Source organism: Heloderma suspectum, chromosome 5 (assembly GCF_057233095.1).
Source record: "Heloderma suspectum isolate Gila_16-S chromosome 5, 16-S_ref, whole genome shotgun sequence".
Classification (NCBI taxonomy): Eukaryota; Metazoa; Chordata; class Lepidosauria; order Squamata; family Helodermatidae; genus Heloderma; species Heloderma suspectum.
In genome coordinates, this window is record NC_139462.1 from 34,204,121 (window position 1) to 34,217,602 (window position 13,482).

Sequence of the window (13,482 nt, forward strand, 5' to 3'; positions counted from 1 at the left end):
GATTTTGATCTCTTGATCTTTGCTTTGATATGATCTGTTTTGTTTTATAGTGATTTTGGAGGGACTCATTTGAAAAGAGTTCATTCTATTGAAATTGTGATTTTTATTTGTTTTTTATCTTGTATGTCAGCCAGAGAACTGTTGTTGGGCAACTAGTAAATGGAAAAAATAATTAGTATCTTAACCATACCTTTCCTAGAAGTGATTCTCTTATATACAGAGCCAGTGTGGTGTAGTGGCTAGAGTGCTGGACTGGGAGCCGGGAGATCTGAGTTCTAGTCCTCACTTGGCCATGGAAGCTCACTGGGTGATTTTGGGCCAGTCACAGACTCTCAATCCAACCTACCTCACAGGGTTGTTGCTCTGAGGCAAAAATGGAGAGGAGGAGGATTATGTATGCCGCCTTGTGTTCCTTAAAGAGGAAAAAAGGAGGGATATAAATAAATACTAGATAGCATCACCGAAGCAATGAATATGAACTTGAGCACACTCTGGGAGAGAGCGGAGGAGAGGAGGGCCTGGTGTGCTATGGTCCATGGGGTCACGAAGAGTCAGACACGACTTAACGACACAACAACAACAACAAACAAACAAATAAATAAATAAATGGATGAATAAATATTGCTAACTTTTTGATAATTTTGGCAGAGACTCACGGTTTTTATTGTTAAAGACAATACATACATGACTATTCTCATGTGGGGCCTGTTAAAAATTGTATATGTTTGCTGAGCAGGGCCAAGGTCATATCAGGATGACGAAAAGGTTTAACCAATTGAGGTCAAATACAGTATATGTCCCCAGTTACTTAAAGCATCACATGCAAAATTTTTGCTTTGTAAACGCAATGTTCTTACAAACTGTAACACTTTCAACTTTTATTTTCTTCCTTTTTTCCTTTTCTTTTGAACTAGCTGATGGGCCATACCTTCAAATTGTTGAACAGCCTAAGCAGGTAAGAGAAGGCCATTGCATTTTTTAAACAATGAAAGGCGTTTAAATTAGCATAACAAGATCTCAGTTTTGCTGTAATGCTAAATGTAGTGTTGAATAACACATTGACCTGGATCACAGGTCGAAACCCACCTGCTCCCACTGAGATAGAGAACCCAGGGATGCTTCATCTATGGATTGTTTATTGTGATGTCGAACCCAGAACTCTGGGTTGTTAGGGGAGAGTCAACCCTGAGTTGGAACCCATGGTTTAACCTGTGTTGTTTAGCTCTGTGCGGTTGCAGCTGGAGTGGGTGAGCAGCCAGGAACCAGTACACTCACTTGCTCCCATTGCATTTTCAACAACCCATAGTTTCTTAACTGTGGGTTGTTGCAACATGCAAGCGAGACCAGTGTGATCTTGTTTCATATGAAGTCTGGCTCATTACTGGTGATTTAATATAGCTTTTATTGAAATGTTTTGTTTTCTTAGCATCCTGGCAGGAGCCTAAATATATTACAGAATAGAAATTGTCGCAGATTCCCAATATATAAACATGGTTTGTTTTTGACAAGCAGCTGTATGTAAACAAGTAAGGGAGGCCACATTTATGTGGCACCTCTACCGTACAAATGCATGTTTCTCCAAGGGAGAGTATAACAGTCTACAAAGAAAATGCAGAAACAATCCTTATGTTGAAACTGAGGCAAGTTGAGACTCCCTAAAGATCCAGGACCGGCTTTCTTTCCTTTCATTTTGTTTCAGCATTGATTAGCCTCCTGGATCATGTTTTTCAATAATTCATACAGTGTTTTCATGTGGAAATATTTATTTTTGCTTACCTGAGTAGTAACCTTTGAGAATAGGTTGCAATAATTCCCATTTTTATGGAAAAATGGTTGTTGAGATATAATGTCAAACCGCTGGCATGATCACAGAATCATAGAATAGTAGGGTTGAAAGGGGCCTATAAGACGATTGAGTCCAACCCCCATCCCCATGATGTGAACATGTAGTCAGAAGCCTCAGGGTTGCATGTTCCATCTCCCAGTAATAAAATCTATCTCTATTTATATCCAATCCTATAGCAAAGTTCTCATGGCAGTTCCTGCACCCCAATTCCTTATCTTTAATTTGGTTTTGAGACAAATTATAGTTTTTCCAACTCTAGTAAATCTGGCAAAGTATGTTTTGGGCTTGCCCTGCAAACCAGGATTGGATTGTTGGCTTTGATCTTGGTTTGCCAGGCAGCCACAAACCATAGTTTGTCTCAGACCAGGATTAGTGGCACGAAGTCTTTGTGTATGAGGGAGGAGGGACTTCACAAGTCCACGGCTCCTGACCACTTGTTTGTACAATGTCAAAACATAGTTGGTCATTTTTAAACACTTGAGTAACTTGGAACACAGGAAACTGCCTTATACCAAGTAAGACTATGGCTGAGTTCACACAACATGACCAGACAGAGTACGGGTTGCGTGTGGGTTGAGTATGGCTTGTCGTTGAATTGTGGGTTGTTGTGTTGTGTGAATCCAGCCTCACTAACACACCATGGTTTGTTAGCCACGAACAATCTACAAAGAAAACCCATGTTTTGTTGTTTAGTTGTGAACTGTGGATTGTTCATGGTTAACAAACCAGTTTGTTACTGTTGCTGGGTTCACACAACACAACAACCCATGATTCACTGAGAACCCACAATTGAACGACAATCCATATTCAATCCATGCTCAACCCATACTCTGGTTTGTCGTGTTGTGTGAACCCAGCTCATTAGTTTATCTAGCCCAGTATTGTCTGTTCTGTCAGTGGATACCCAGGGTTTCAGGCAAACGTCTTTATCGTTTGCTGCCTGCTCATTTTAAGTGGAGATGTCTGGGAATCAACCTGGAATCATATGCATGCAAAGTATGTGCTGAGCTCTGGTCTCTCCCCCTAATCATGTCTGAACCACAGTGATGCAACCTTGTGGCTGAGGAGGGATTCAGTTTCAAGGGTAAAGAAATAGGAGCCTCTATTCACCCTTTCTTTACAACTGTGGCGAACTTACAACATGCAAGGCAACTCTAGTAGCTTGGGGGTAAGTTCCTGTAAGATGAGCTACACTCGCTATGGGTATGTCTCCTTTGGCCTCATGTAAGCTGACACAAACACCAGTGATGCAGGATGGCATGATTCAGCTATAAGTAAGGCAGGCACTGCTTGAACAAATATATCACCAAGGGAACAAATGAAGGCAACTATACCCCAGGTAGGCCCTCCGTCATAGTCTCAATATGAAATTGGATCTCAAGGGCTATACCAGTCCTTCAGCTTGGATTCATAAATTATGGCTTCCACTCCTTAGAATGCTGAAATATTTGCAGCAAATTTTGAGTGAAAGTCAAACATCTGTTGTAATGTTAAAGCGGAAAAAGATTTGGACAGAATAGTTGGCGCCTATGCTTTGAGGTTGATTACTCATTTTGAGAGCTTTCATATGAGTAGGATGGCTAGCTGTGCATTGTAAATTATATGAATTCAAGGTCAAGAGCCTATATGTTGTAACCTTGTAGTCTGGTTATTTATTATTTTGAAATCTTGCATTTATCTTACCAAGGATTTAGAGTAGGGTACAATATAGCCTTGCCTTGTAGCATTACAATGAGGTTAAGGGGGATATTAAGCTGAGAGAAAGTAACTCACCCTGCCAAGTTAGGGGCGGCCATGTTAGTTGCAGCAAAAACAAAAACTCCAAAAACCCCCATAAAGATCAACACATTTATTATGGCATAAGCTTCCATGGACTACAGTTCACTTTATCACATTCTCAGTTGCCAGGCATAAATACACACAGGTGTAGAATGCAGGGGAATAACCATTTGGGCAAAATGTCATGAATTCAATCTGTGATAATTGAACTGAACTGTATGCAAAATAAGCAAAGTGAACATTTACAACCGTAGTAATAAGTGCTTATTTATGTAGTGGGACAGGAAACCATTGTCATTTTTCATCCCAGATGTCTTCACATGTTACATGAAAGACACTGCTGTATAGGAAACAATTTATTCTAAAAGGAATATCTTGCCAGACAACCCAATAGCTCTTAGGGTAGCTAATATCCAGCATAAAAATAATTGAAACTCCATTACATCAATTTTAGATGAACAAAATGAGTTTCAGCATGAAAGTAGTCATGTCTGAAGATAACACATACATTTTTAGTTTATGTTTTGCTTCCATATTGGGAAGTTGTAGTTAGCCACATATACATAAAGCAAAAACAAACAAACAACACTGCATGAATATGAAACTTTGAAGCTTTGGGAAGGAAACTCAAGAACTTTGGGGCCCAGATAGTTTTCTCATCCTTCCAGGAGTTAGAAGAGGGATAGAAAGGGAAAGAAAAATACTCCGGGTGAATGACTGGCTACAAAGGTGGTGCCGACGAGAGAGATTTGGATTCTGGGACCATGGGCTATACTTCCTGTGACTGTTGGCAAGGGACGGGTTGCACCTCACAAAGGCTGGGAAGAATGTGTTTGGCCATAGCATGAAGAACTTTATCAGGAGGGCTTTAAACTGAATCCTACGGGGAAGGGAGACGTAAAGGACACATATAGGAAGTGGAAAGAAGGCCAAGCAACAAAGGAAGAGTACAGGCAGGTAGCACAGAATTGCAGGGATGGCGTCAGGAAGGCTAAATCTGAGAATGAGCTGAGGTTAGTGAGGGATGCTAAAAGCAACAAAAAAGCTTTCTTCAGCTATGTGCATAAAAGACAGAGGAAAGAAATGGTGGTTCAGTTATTAAATAAGGATGGCAAAATGATAACAGATGACAAAGAAAAGGCAGAAGTGCTCAGTTCCTACTTTGGCTCAGTCTTCTCCCCAAAGAGGGTCAATGACCCCCCTGGCAAAGTACAGGCTGAAAGGGCAGGATTGCAGCTTGAGATCCATAGGCATATGGTCAAGGAACACCTAGTTACTTTGAATGAGTTCAAATCTCCAGGGCCAGATAATTATTTCACCCTAGAGAAATAAAGGAACTGGCAGAAGAACTCTCAGAGCCACTGTCTATTATCTTTGAGCAATCATGGAGGACGGGTGAAGTGCCAGATGACTGGAGGAGGACTCCAGTCATCTGAAGAAGGATAGTGTTCTTCAAGTACTTGAAAGGTTGTCACAGAGGAAGGCCATGATCTCTTCTCGATCATCCCAGAATGCAGGACATGGAATATTGGGCTCAAGTTACAGGAAGCCAGTTTCTGAGTGAACATCAGGAAAAACTTCCTGTTAGAGCAATACGACAATGGAACCAATTACGTAGGGAGGTATTGGGCTCTGCCACACTGGAGGCATTCAAGATGAGGCTGGGTAGCCATCTATCGGGGATGCTCTGACTTGGCTTCTTGCATTGAGCGGGGGGGGGGGGGTTGGACTCGATGGTCTTGTAGGCCCCTTCCAACCCTACTATTCTATGATTCTATGGTTATGCCTTCTGGGAAGGAGACTTATAACATGTGAAGTGTACCTGATCAGTATGAACTAGTGTAAAGCAGTAAGTATCACAAACTTCTGTAAGACATCCTATAAAGGATCCTATGGCCCAGTTTGGACACATTGATAAGCCAGAATTATGGAGAATACTGGCTTATCTTTTACAAGTAGCTTGCTTGCCATTGGAAATGGGAGCAGCTGAGCAAAGCTCAGATCCTCCATCTGGGGTTTGTTTATCATGATGTCCGAACCAGAAAGTCTGGCTTGTCTCTCTCAAAACAAGCCAGAGTACTATGCCATAGTTTCTTGTTGGCTTAGGACTCTGGCTTGTTTGGGAAGAAAAGCCAATGGTTCCAGTTTATACATCACAATAAACAAACCACAGATGGAAGATCTGTGGTTTGTTTAGCTGCTCTCACTTGCAGGAGGAGCCAAGCAGGAGTGATCATGCAGAGTGCACCCACATGCTGCTTGATTCCTGTGCACTGGAACGCTGACTTATCATGATGTCTGAACCAGGACTATTTGTATATCTCCTTTTAAAATGTACACATCACAATAGGCTGATGGTCGCATCCGTATCCAGCATAAGTTACTTACAATACTTAAGGAATTCCTGCAGATTTATGACCCTTGTACCCTCATTCCAATCCCTGTCCCATCTTACAGGAAAAACAGAATAACATAAAAAGGAACTGTTTAAAGAGTTCATAATTCCTTTAACTTTCACTTAACATTATACTTCTTAAAATAATGCCATAAGTATAGTTGCCAGATGCTAGAATTTGATTTGGAGAGTTTAAGATTTTGCTGTTTTTCCTCATATAAAATTCTTACAGTCCAGAAATATTTATCTATTGTCTCTGATACCTTCCAAGTTTACGCTTATAAGCTTGAAGCACAGCGTATCTTTACCTTTTCAATGAACATATACTAGAAAATTAGTACTGAAGAAAAAAAGTGATAACCTTTTTTCTGAAATGCTGGATTTATTAATGGGTTCAATATTACCGTCAGCTAAGAGTTGTATAAAACATGAATAGATGAATTCCTTGCTGCATTATTCCAGTATTAAAATGATGTCACTCTCATTTTATCTATACATTACCTATACTTAACTCCACTTATCTATGCGTTGAGTTCTCCATTAATTACAAAAGCTGGCATTTCCTCTGTCAGCTGATTCTAAATATTTGACATCTGAGAATGTCAGAGTAGATAATGTTATGTCTTTTAGGGTCCAATCCTATGCATGTTTTGACAGAACAAAAGTTTTAGCTCCCAGCATGGTTGGCTGGGGGATGCTGGGGGTTATAAGATTTTTTGTCGAAATATTCATAGGATTGCGCCTTTATTGTAGTAGCAATTTTATGGTTATACAGAACTTTGTAATTATAGCCAGTTATGTATAACTTTGCAAACATTTACCAATGTAAGATGGACCAATAAGGCAACTGATTTTGAGTATCTCATTGTCTGAAATCTGCATGGCTATGACTCTGTTCTAAATTCACAACATCGGAAAGAAATACTATAAAGGAACCTTTTGCAATCTGAATGTAGTTGGTGTTTAAACTTTACTCCTAATATTTTGGGAGCATGACGGTAACTATGGGACAAAATATTTTGGGGGAATATTCAGGGGTTATTTATCATGGCATTTACCTCTCAACTGTATACAAAGAATTCCAGGATACTTTAATCTCCCTTTAAATGGATTTTATGGAAATTGATAAAATAATTTACGTACAACATACGAGAAAGCATTTCAGCTTCACCTGTGTTCTGCTACCATTAAAAATATATCAGCAAGAGAGGCCTTTCTCATTTGCCCACCTGTGAGAGCAGTTAGATGGGTGACCACAGTTGAGAGGGTCTTCTGTGCAATGGCCCCACACTTCTGGAATAAGTTGTCATCAGGGGTCCGCCATGTTCCATCAATGCAGGCTTTTAAAAAGGCCTTGAAAACAGTATTATTTTACTCTGGCCTTCTCCTGATATGGTTGCTCTTGTTGCTGTTTTTGTTGTTGGTTTTTATTTCTGTTTATAATGTGTTCTTACTGTGTTTGTGTTTTTATTGTGTTTTTATCACTCTTAATATTGTATTGGGTTTATGTGTTTTACTGTTGTACACTGCCTTGGGATGGCTTCTGCCCTGAAAGGTGGCCAAGAAATATTTTTAATAATAATAATATAGCTGTATAATATTTAAAATAAGATTTAAAATATCATTAGTGTTAAGGCAATGTATAAGAGGGGGTCGTATAACGGAAGAGAAAACTGAAGAAGAGAAATGAAATTAATTCTCTTTTATTTGTCCAATTTATTGGAAAAAAGACTAGTATTCCGTTTAAAAGATTGTTTATTAATCCTTTTAAAACTAATCTCCTGTAGAGGGGGTTTCGTTTCCGCTATGTTTGCGAAGGACCATCACACGGTGGACTTCCTGGAGCTTCTAGCGAAAAGAACAAAAAATCATATCCCCAAGTTAAAGTAAGTTCATAATTTATTTGCCATGTACATGTATAACATGATTATGATTATGACACCTTACAGAATATGAGAGGACGGGTGCCTGCCCAGAGGGACAACTTAAGTCTATTGGGAGTGATTTCACTTAATTCAATATAATCTTCTATAGAGAGAAGTGACTCACTTGGATTAAGTCCCTAGTTGTTTCAAGATTGGAGAATGGGAAAAATCTGCCAAACAAGTAATAATCCATTACCCACTATCACTGGGAACTTCTTGAGACCAAAAGGCCGTGTTTGCATAGAACAATAAGACAGGATTCTGGAGTATCCTGGCTTATTGTGACCCAGTTGCATGCTGGTACACACAGCCCATTATTCTTATTTTACTCCTTCCCATTAGCACAACTGCTAAACAAACCAGGAAGGATTTGCTTGTTGCTCCCTTTTGCAAATCAGGATCACAAACCGGAGTTTGTTCTTGGTTTATGAAACCTGGCTTGTCTGGGAATGACAAGCTTGGTTCAGATGCCACGTTAAATGAACACCTTCTGGTTGGTTTGATGTTGGTTTAACGTTCACGCTAGTGGAGAGGAGCAAAGCAGGAGTGAACATGCTGCATGCACCAGTATGCTGCTTGTTCATGATAAGCCAGGATTCCCCAGAATCCTAGCTTACCATTTTTGAGAATGCAGCCAAGGTAAGGATGATACTTGGAATTCTGGAACTGTGTGTGCTGCTTGTTTTATTGAGTGTGTTTAGCACTGATGGGGGCTGCAATAGGAAGAGAGAAGTCCTGTCTAGAAACTTGGCAACCAAAGCAATGCAAGAATGGCTGAAATAGCAAAAGAACATTTAATATGTCAATTATACACTTAAACAGTTAAACAAACAATTGGTCTGATTTTATTCCTTATCTAGTTAATATATTCTACTTGTGTAAAGGATTCTTGCAGAATGTATTTATGGAATATTTTATGGCTAAGGAGAAAAACTTTAGCATTCCTTAAGAATTGTACTGGGACTTTATTTTGATTAGTAAAATGAAAATTGTACTGTGGTATCATATTTGCTTATGTTAAAGGTCCAAAGATGTTCAAAGCATTTAGCTAATTCAAAATTCAGGTAAAAGGGAGTATTTTTTGTGCATGGCTGCAATTTTTTATTTATATGGGTCAGAAACCTAGTGGATCCCATTTGGATCAGAATATACAAAGCCAAAGATATACATTGCAATTTTTTTTAGTGTTTAGTTTGTACTTTTACAGTATCAAGTAGAATTTTGTGCTTCCCACATCCAGTGGTGTAATGGAGGGGGAACATGAGGGAGCATAGTTCTGGGACGTTTTTCAGAGCACAAGCTGCAATTTCATCTGCCCCAGCTCCAGGCAGTATGTCTATGTACACCAATTGCTGGGGAATATGAGCAGGAAGTGACTATTGCACTCATGTTCTACTTGTGGGTTTCTCACAGGCAGCTGGTTGTCCACTGTGTGAACAAAATGCTGGACTAGCAGGACCTTTGGTCTGATCCAGCAGGGCTCCTCTTATGTTCTTATGCTCTGGCAAGTGAATGAGGTGATAATGGGGCTTTCAGTTTTATTATTGTTTGGGACACATTAGCATAGAAAATAAGGAAAATAAGCAGAGGCTGGATTCGTGTTTCCTTTTCTTCAGCTGGGTTCCTGATTTATGCTAGCAGTTTAAATGGTAATATTTCTTTGCAAGATTGTTTACATTTCTAATTAAAAGCTAAAGGTTGCATTTCAGCTGGCTAAATAACTTTTGTTAAAGCTCACAGGTGTTTTCCAAGCTGAACCTATGAAGTCAGAAGTCAGCACCACTGAGTTCAATGGAGCTTATACTCAGCTAACAATACACAGGATTGCAGTCATGTGGATCCTGATAAAGTGGGTATTCCATTGTGGACTGCTGCTCTTTGTGTGTATATGCACTGTCGTGCTGAGCTCCAGAATTTACCGCTACACCACTGCCTAGAACCCCAAGCAGTGTTAGCCCTATGCAGATGATCACCTGCACATGCAAGGGCTAAAACTAACAATAGCCAGTGTGGTGTAGTGGCTAGAGTGTTGGACTGGGAGCCGGGAGATCCGGGTTCTAGTCCCCACTCAGCCATGGAAGCTCACTGGGTGACTTTGGACCAGTCACAGACTCTTAGCCCAACCTACCTCATAGGGTTGTTGTGAGGATAAAATGGAGAGGAGGAGGATAATGTAAGCCGCCTTGGGTTCCTTGCAAGAGGAAAAAAGGCGGGATATAAATGCAGTCAATCAATCAAAAAAACTATGTAGTGGGGCAGGGATGGGGGGAGGGTGCATACCAACCCCACCCCCAGGATCCCTGGGAATGTGGGCTGCTCTAAATACCTTCATGCTTTTAATGTCAAGTTCCAAATGGGGTTTGTAAGCATGTTTGGTGGAATGCACTTACAAAACTCCCACCGATCGCAAATCGTGCTTATCGCTAAATGCGTGATGGTCTTTAGAGGAGCTGGACACGTAGGGACATTGGGGGTGACGCTTGCATGCGCTTCTCTGCCTCTACCACACTTTCAGCTCTTGGATTTACATAATAGCTGCATAGGGCTGTGAAGTTCCAGAGTTAGGTTTACAGCAGGGGTGAGGAATGTGTGGCACTCCAGATGTTGCTGGACTGCAATTCCCACCATTGGCTATGCTGGCTAGGGCTGATAGACATTGCAGTCCAACAACATCTGGAGGGCCACATGTTCCCCACCCCTGGTTTACAGGGTCAGTTTCCTTTGGTGGAGAAAATTATGGAGACTTACGGTGTGTTGCAAGGTCTGTTTATTTATAGATATCTATAGTCTGAGCATGTAGTGAGTGAACTGGCACAAGCAGGCAATGCTGCTCTGAAAGCAGCAGTAGCAGCCTGTTCCAAAACGTAGAACCTCTTTCACTGTGGTCAAATTAAAAAATGCCTCTTGGAACTCCTGACACAAATATCAATCTGGCCTTTTTAAGACCCTGTCCCCTCCTGTAAATAGACATGCTATTCTAAGTTAGGTTTAAGGGCTCACATACCAAGTCTAAAGTGAAAACCACTTTGCATCACCCCCTTACTGCGTCTTGATCTATCAGCGGCTTTTGATATTGTTGATCACAGTATCCCCCTGGACCGCCTCTGAGTCAGTTCCAGAGAATAGCATTGTAACTCAGCCTCATGGCAGCTGAACTGTGGTGTACCACAGGGCACCATTCTGTCCCCAGTGTTATTTAATATGAAGCCGTTAGGAGCGGTCATCAGGAGATTTGGGGCAAGATGTCACCAGTATGATGACGACACCCAGTTCTATTTCTCTTTGATATCTGGATTAGGAGAGGCTGTGCTCTTTCTGAACCAGTGCCTGGATGCAGTTATGGCTTGGATGAAGGCCAATAAACTGAAACTGAATCCCGATAAGACAGAGAACCTATGAATTGGCCATTCCCAGGTCTGGGAATTGGGGTGTTTGCCTATTCTGGATGGGGTTGCACTCCCTCTGAAGGAGCAGGTTTGTAGTTTGGGGATGCTCCTGGATCTGTCTTTGTCACTGGAGGCCCAGGTGGCCTTGGTGGCCCAGAGCACCTACTACCAACTTTGGTGGATATGCCAACTATGCCTGTTCCTGGATAGGGATAGCCTAGCCACAGTGATCCATGCACCGGCAACCTCAATATTAGACTGCTGCAATGCACTCTGTGTGAGGCTACCCGTGTGCGTGGTTCAGGAGCTGCAGAATGCAGCAGCTGGGGTGCTCACTGGGACACCTCGCTATGTTCACATAACACCTATGTTATAAGAACTACACCGTCTGCCTGTTAGCTACCAAGCCATGTGCAAGTTTATGAAATTATTATGTAAAGCCCTAAACAACTTGGGACCAGGCAGACTGCCTTCCCTTATATATACCCAGGCGACATTGAAGATCAGAGGAGATCCTGCTGGTAATTCCAAAATGAATGGAATGTCTCCATGAAGAACCTCAATGGCAGGCCTTACCTGTAGTGGCACCACCCTCTGGAAAACCCTCCCTCATGCAGTTTGGGAGGCAGAAAATGTAACATCTTTTCAATGCCTCCTGAAAACACACCTTTTCACACAGGCTTTCCCTGGGCGGTAACTGCTGCTGGGTTTTATTTTGGTTTTACGTGGCACTTTCAAACTTTTAAAAGTTCTATATTGTATCTTGTGATGTTTTATTTTATGGTTTTAATTGTGAACTGCCCAGAAAGCCTCAACTATTGGGCAGTATAAAAATGTAATAAATAAAATTTAAAAATAAAATACATCCCAGAAGAGTGCATCTACAGCATTATTTTACAATCTTCATTGTGGCTCTCCTCCCAAACTGTTTATTTCCAGCAGAAATTCCAATTTTGCAGATAGGAGACTACATTCAGAGACCAGCAGTTTTGTCTATGGTCTAGTTCAGCATCTTACTTAGGTAGTAAACCTGTGTCTGGGCTGTACCACTTCTGATAGCAATTTGGAACTCGCATGATTGAATGTTGTTTGTACAATCAAATTACCCCGTTGTGTTCCACTTCAGTTTCCTCTGTGAAAAGAGTTAAAGCGGCAAGAAGAGGAGTGAGATCAATGAAAGATAATGGAAGACTTGGATACGGGGAGAAGGAGGGGGAATGGGGATGAGGGAAAGGGCACGTGAAAAAGGGAGTCGTCGTGATTCTGCATTTAAAACAGAAGCAGAAATCCCTGTTTTAAATGCAGCATTTTAAGCTGGTGTAGAGTGCCCTCTGTCTAGCCTTTTTGCAGTATTTTGGCTTTCTGGCTATAGAATTTGATTTGGGGGGTGTTGAACTCTAGGATCTGTCCAGTGTTTTGAAATATCAGTGCTGACAATGCTACTGTATATACTTTGCTAATCACAGTAAGAGTCTAAGGTAAAAATAATTAACTGCTTCCGCATGTGTCTGTCTTCTTGGTTTCTTTACTACTTATACATAGCAGTCAGGGCCAAACTAGATGTGACAGGGGCAGCTATGTTTGTCCATATGTCTGCCCTGTTTGCATATAAAGCTAGGGGCAGGGGTCTACTTTTGCAACAAAAGGGAAGTGCGAGTGAGGATAGCTGAGGCCTGCCTTGTAACAATATGAAAGCTTTTAATAAAACTTGTCAGTTCATTTGGAAGGCAGAGTCTGTATGAGTCTGTGGGTTGCAGTCCACCAATTTTGAAACATGTCCTGTCTCAGTTGCTTCAGGAACTTTTCTTGCCAGCAATGGCTCCAGTACCAGAAGTGAGCCAGGCTAGACAGAAAAGTGCCTCAACTGGAGTGTGATGAGGTAAGGCAGTGAAGGAGGCAGGCCTCTGTTCCCCTCAACTGCACATACCTCTTTGTTTTTAAAAAGTTAACACTCCCCCTCTTCCCCACTTTATACCTGCACAGGGCTGACTTGTGAATAAGCAAACATGGCTTCTGCTGTCACATCTAGTTTGGCCTTTAATGTATTTCTAGAGCTCATTACTGAAAACAAACATATTTATTTAAATGAACTTTGAATTAGGTCTCTGGAAAATATAACATCAGAAATGTTTGTATGATGTCTGTGGAAAT

At 41.1% G+C, this 13,482-nt stretch overlaps 1 protein-coding gene across 6 annotated transcripts in view; it reads left to right on the forward strand.

The window, feature by feature from the left end:
* Positions 1 to 13,482, forward strand: part of NFKB1 (nuclear factor kappa B subunit 1) — a 101,294-nt gene that overhangs the window by 35,780 nt on the left and 52,032 nt on the right. For all 6 annotated transcript variants that reach the window (XM_084855723.1, XM_084855727.1, XM_084855724.1 and 3 more), the window contains exons 4-5: positions 915 to 955; positions 7,808 to 7,906. In XM_084855723.1, the coding sequence (XP_084711849.1) occupies positions 915 to 955; positions 7,808 to 7,906 (140 nt within the window). The remainder of the gene's footprint in view (positions 1 to 914; positions 956 to 7,807; positions 7,907 to 13,482) is intronic.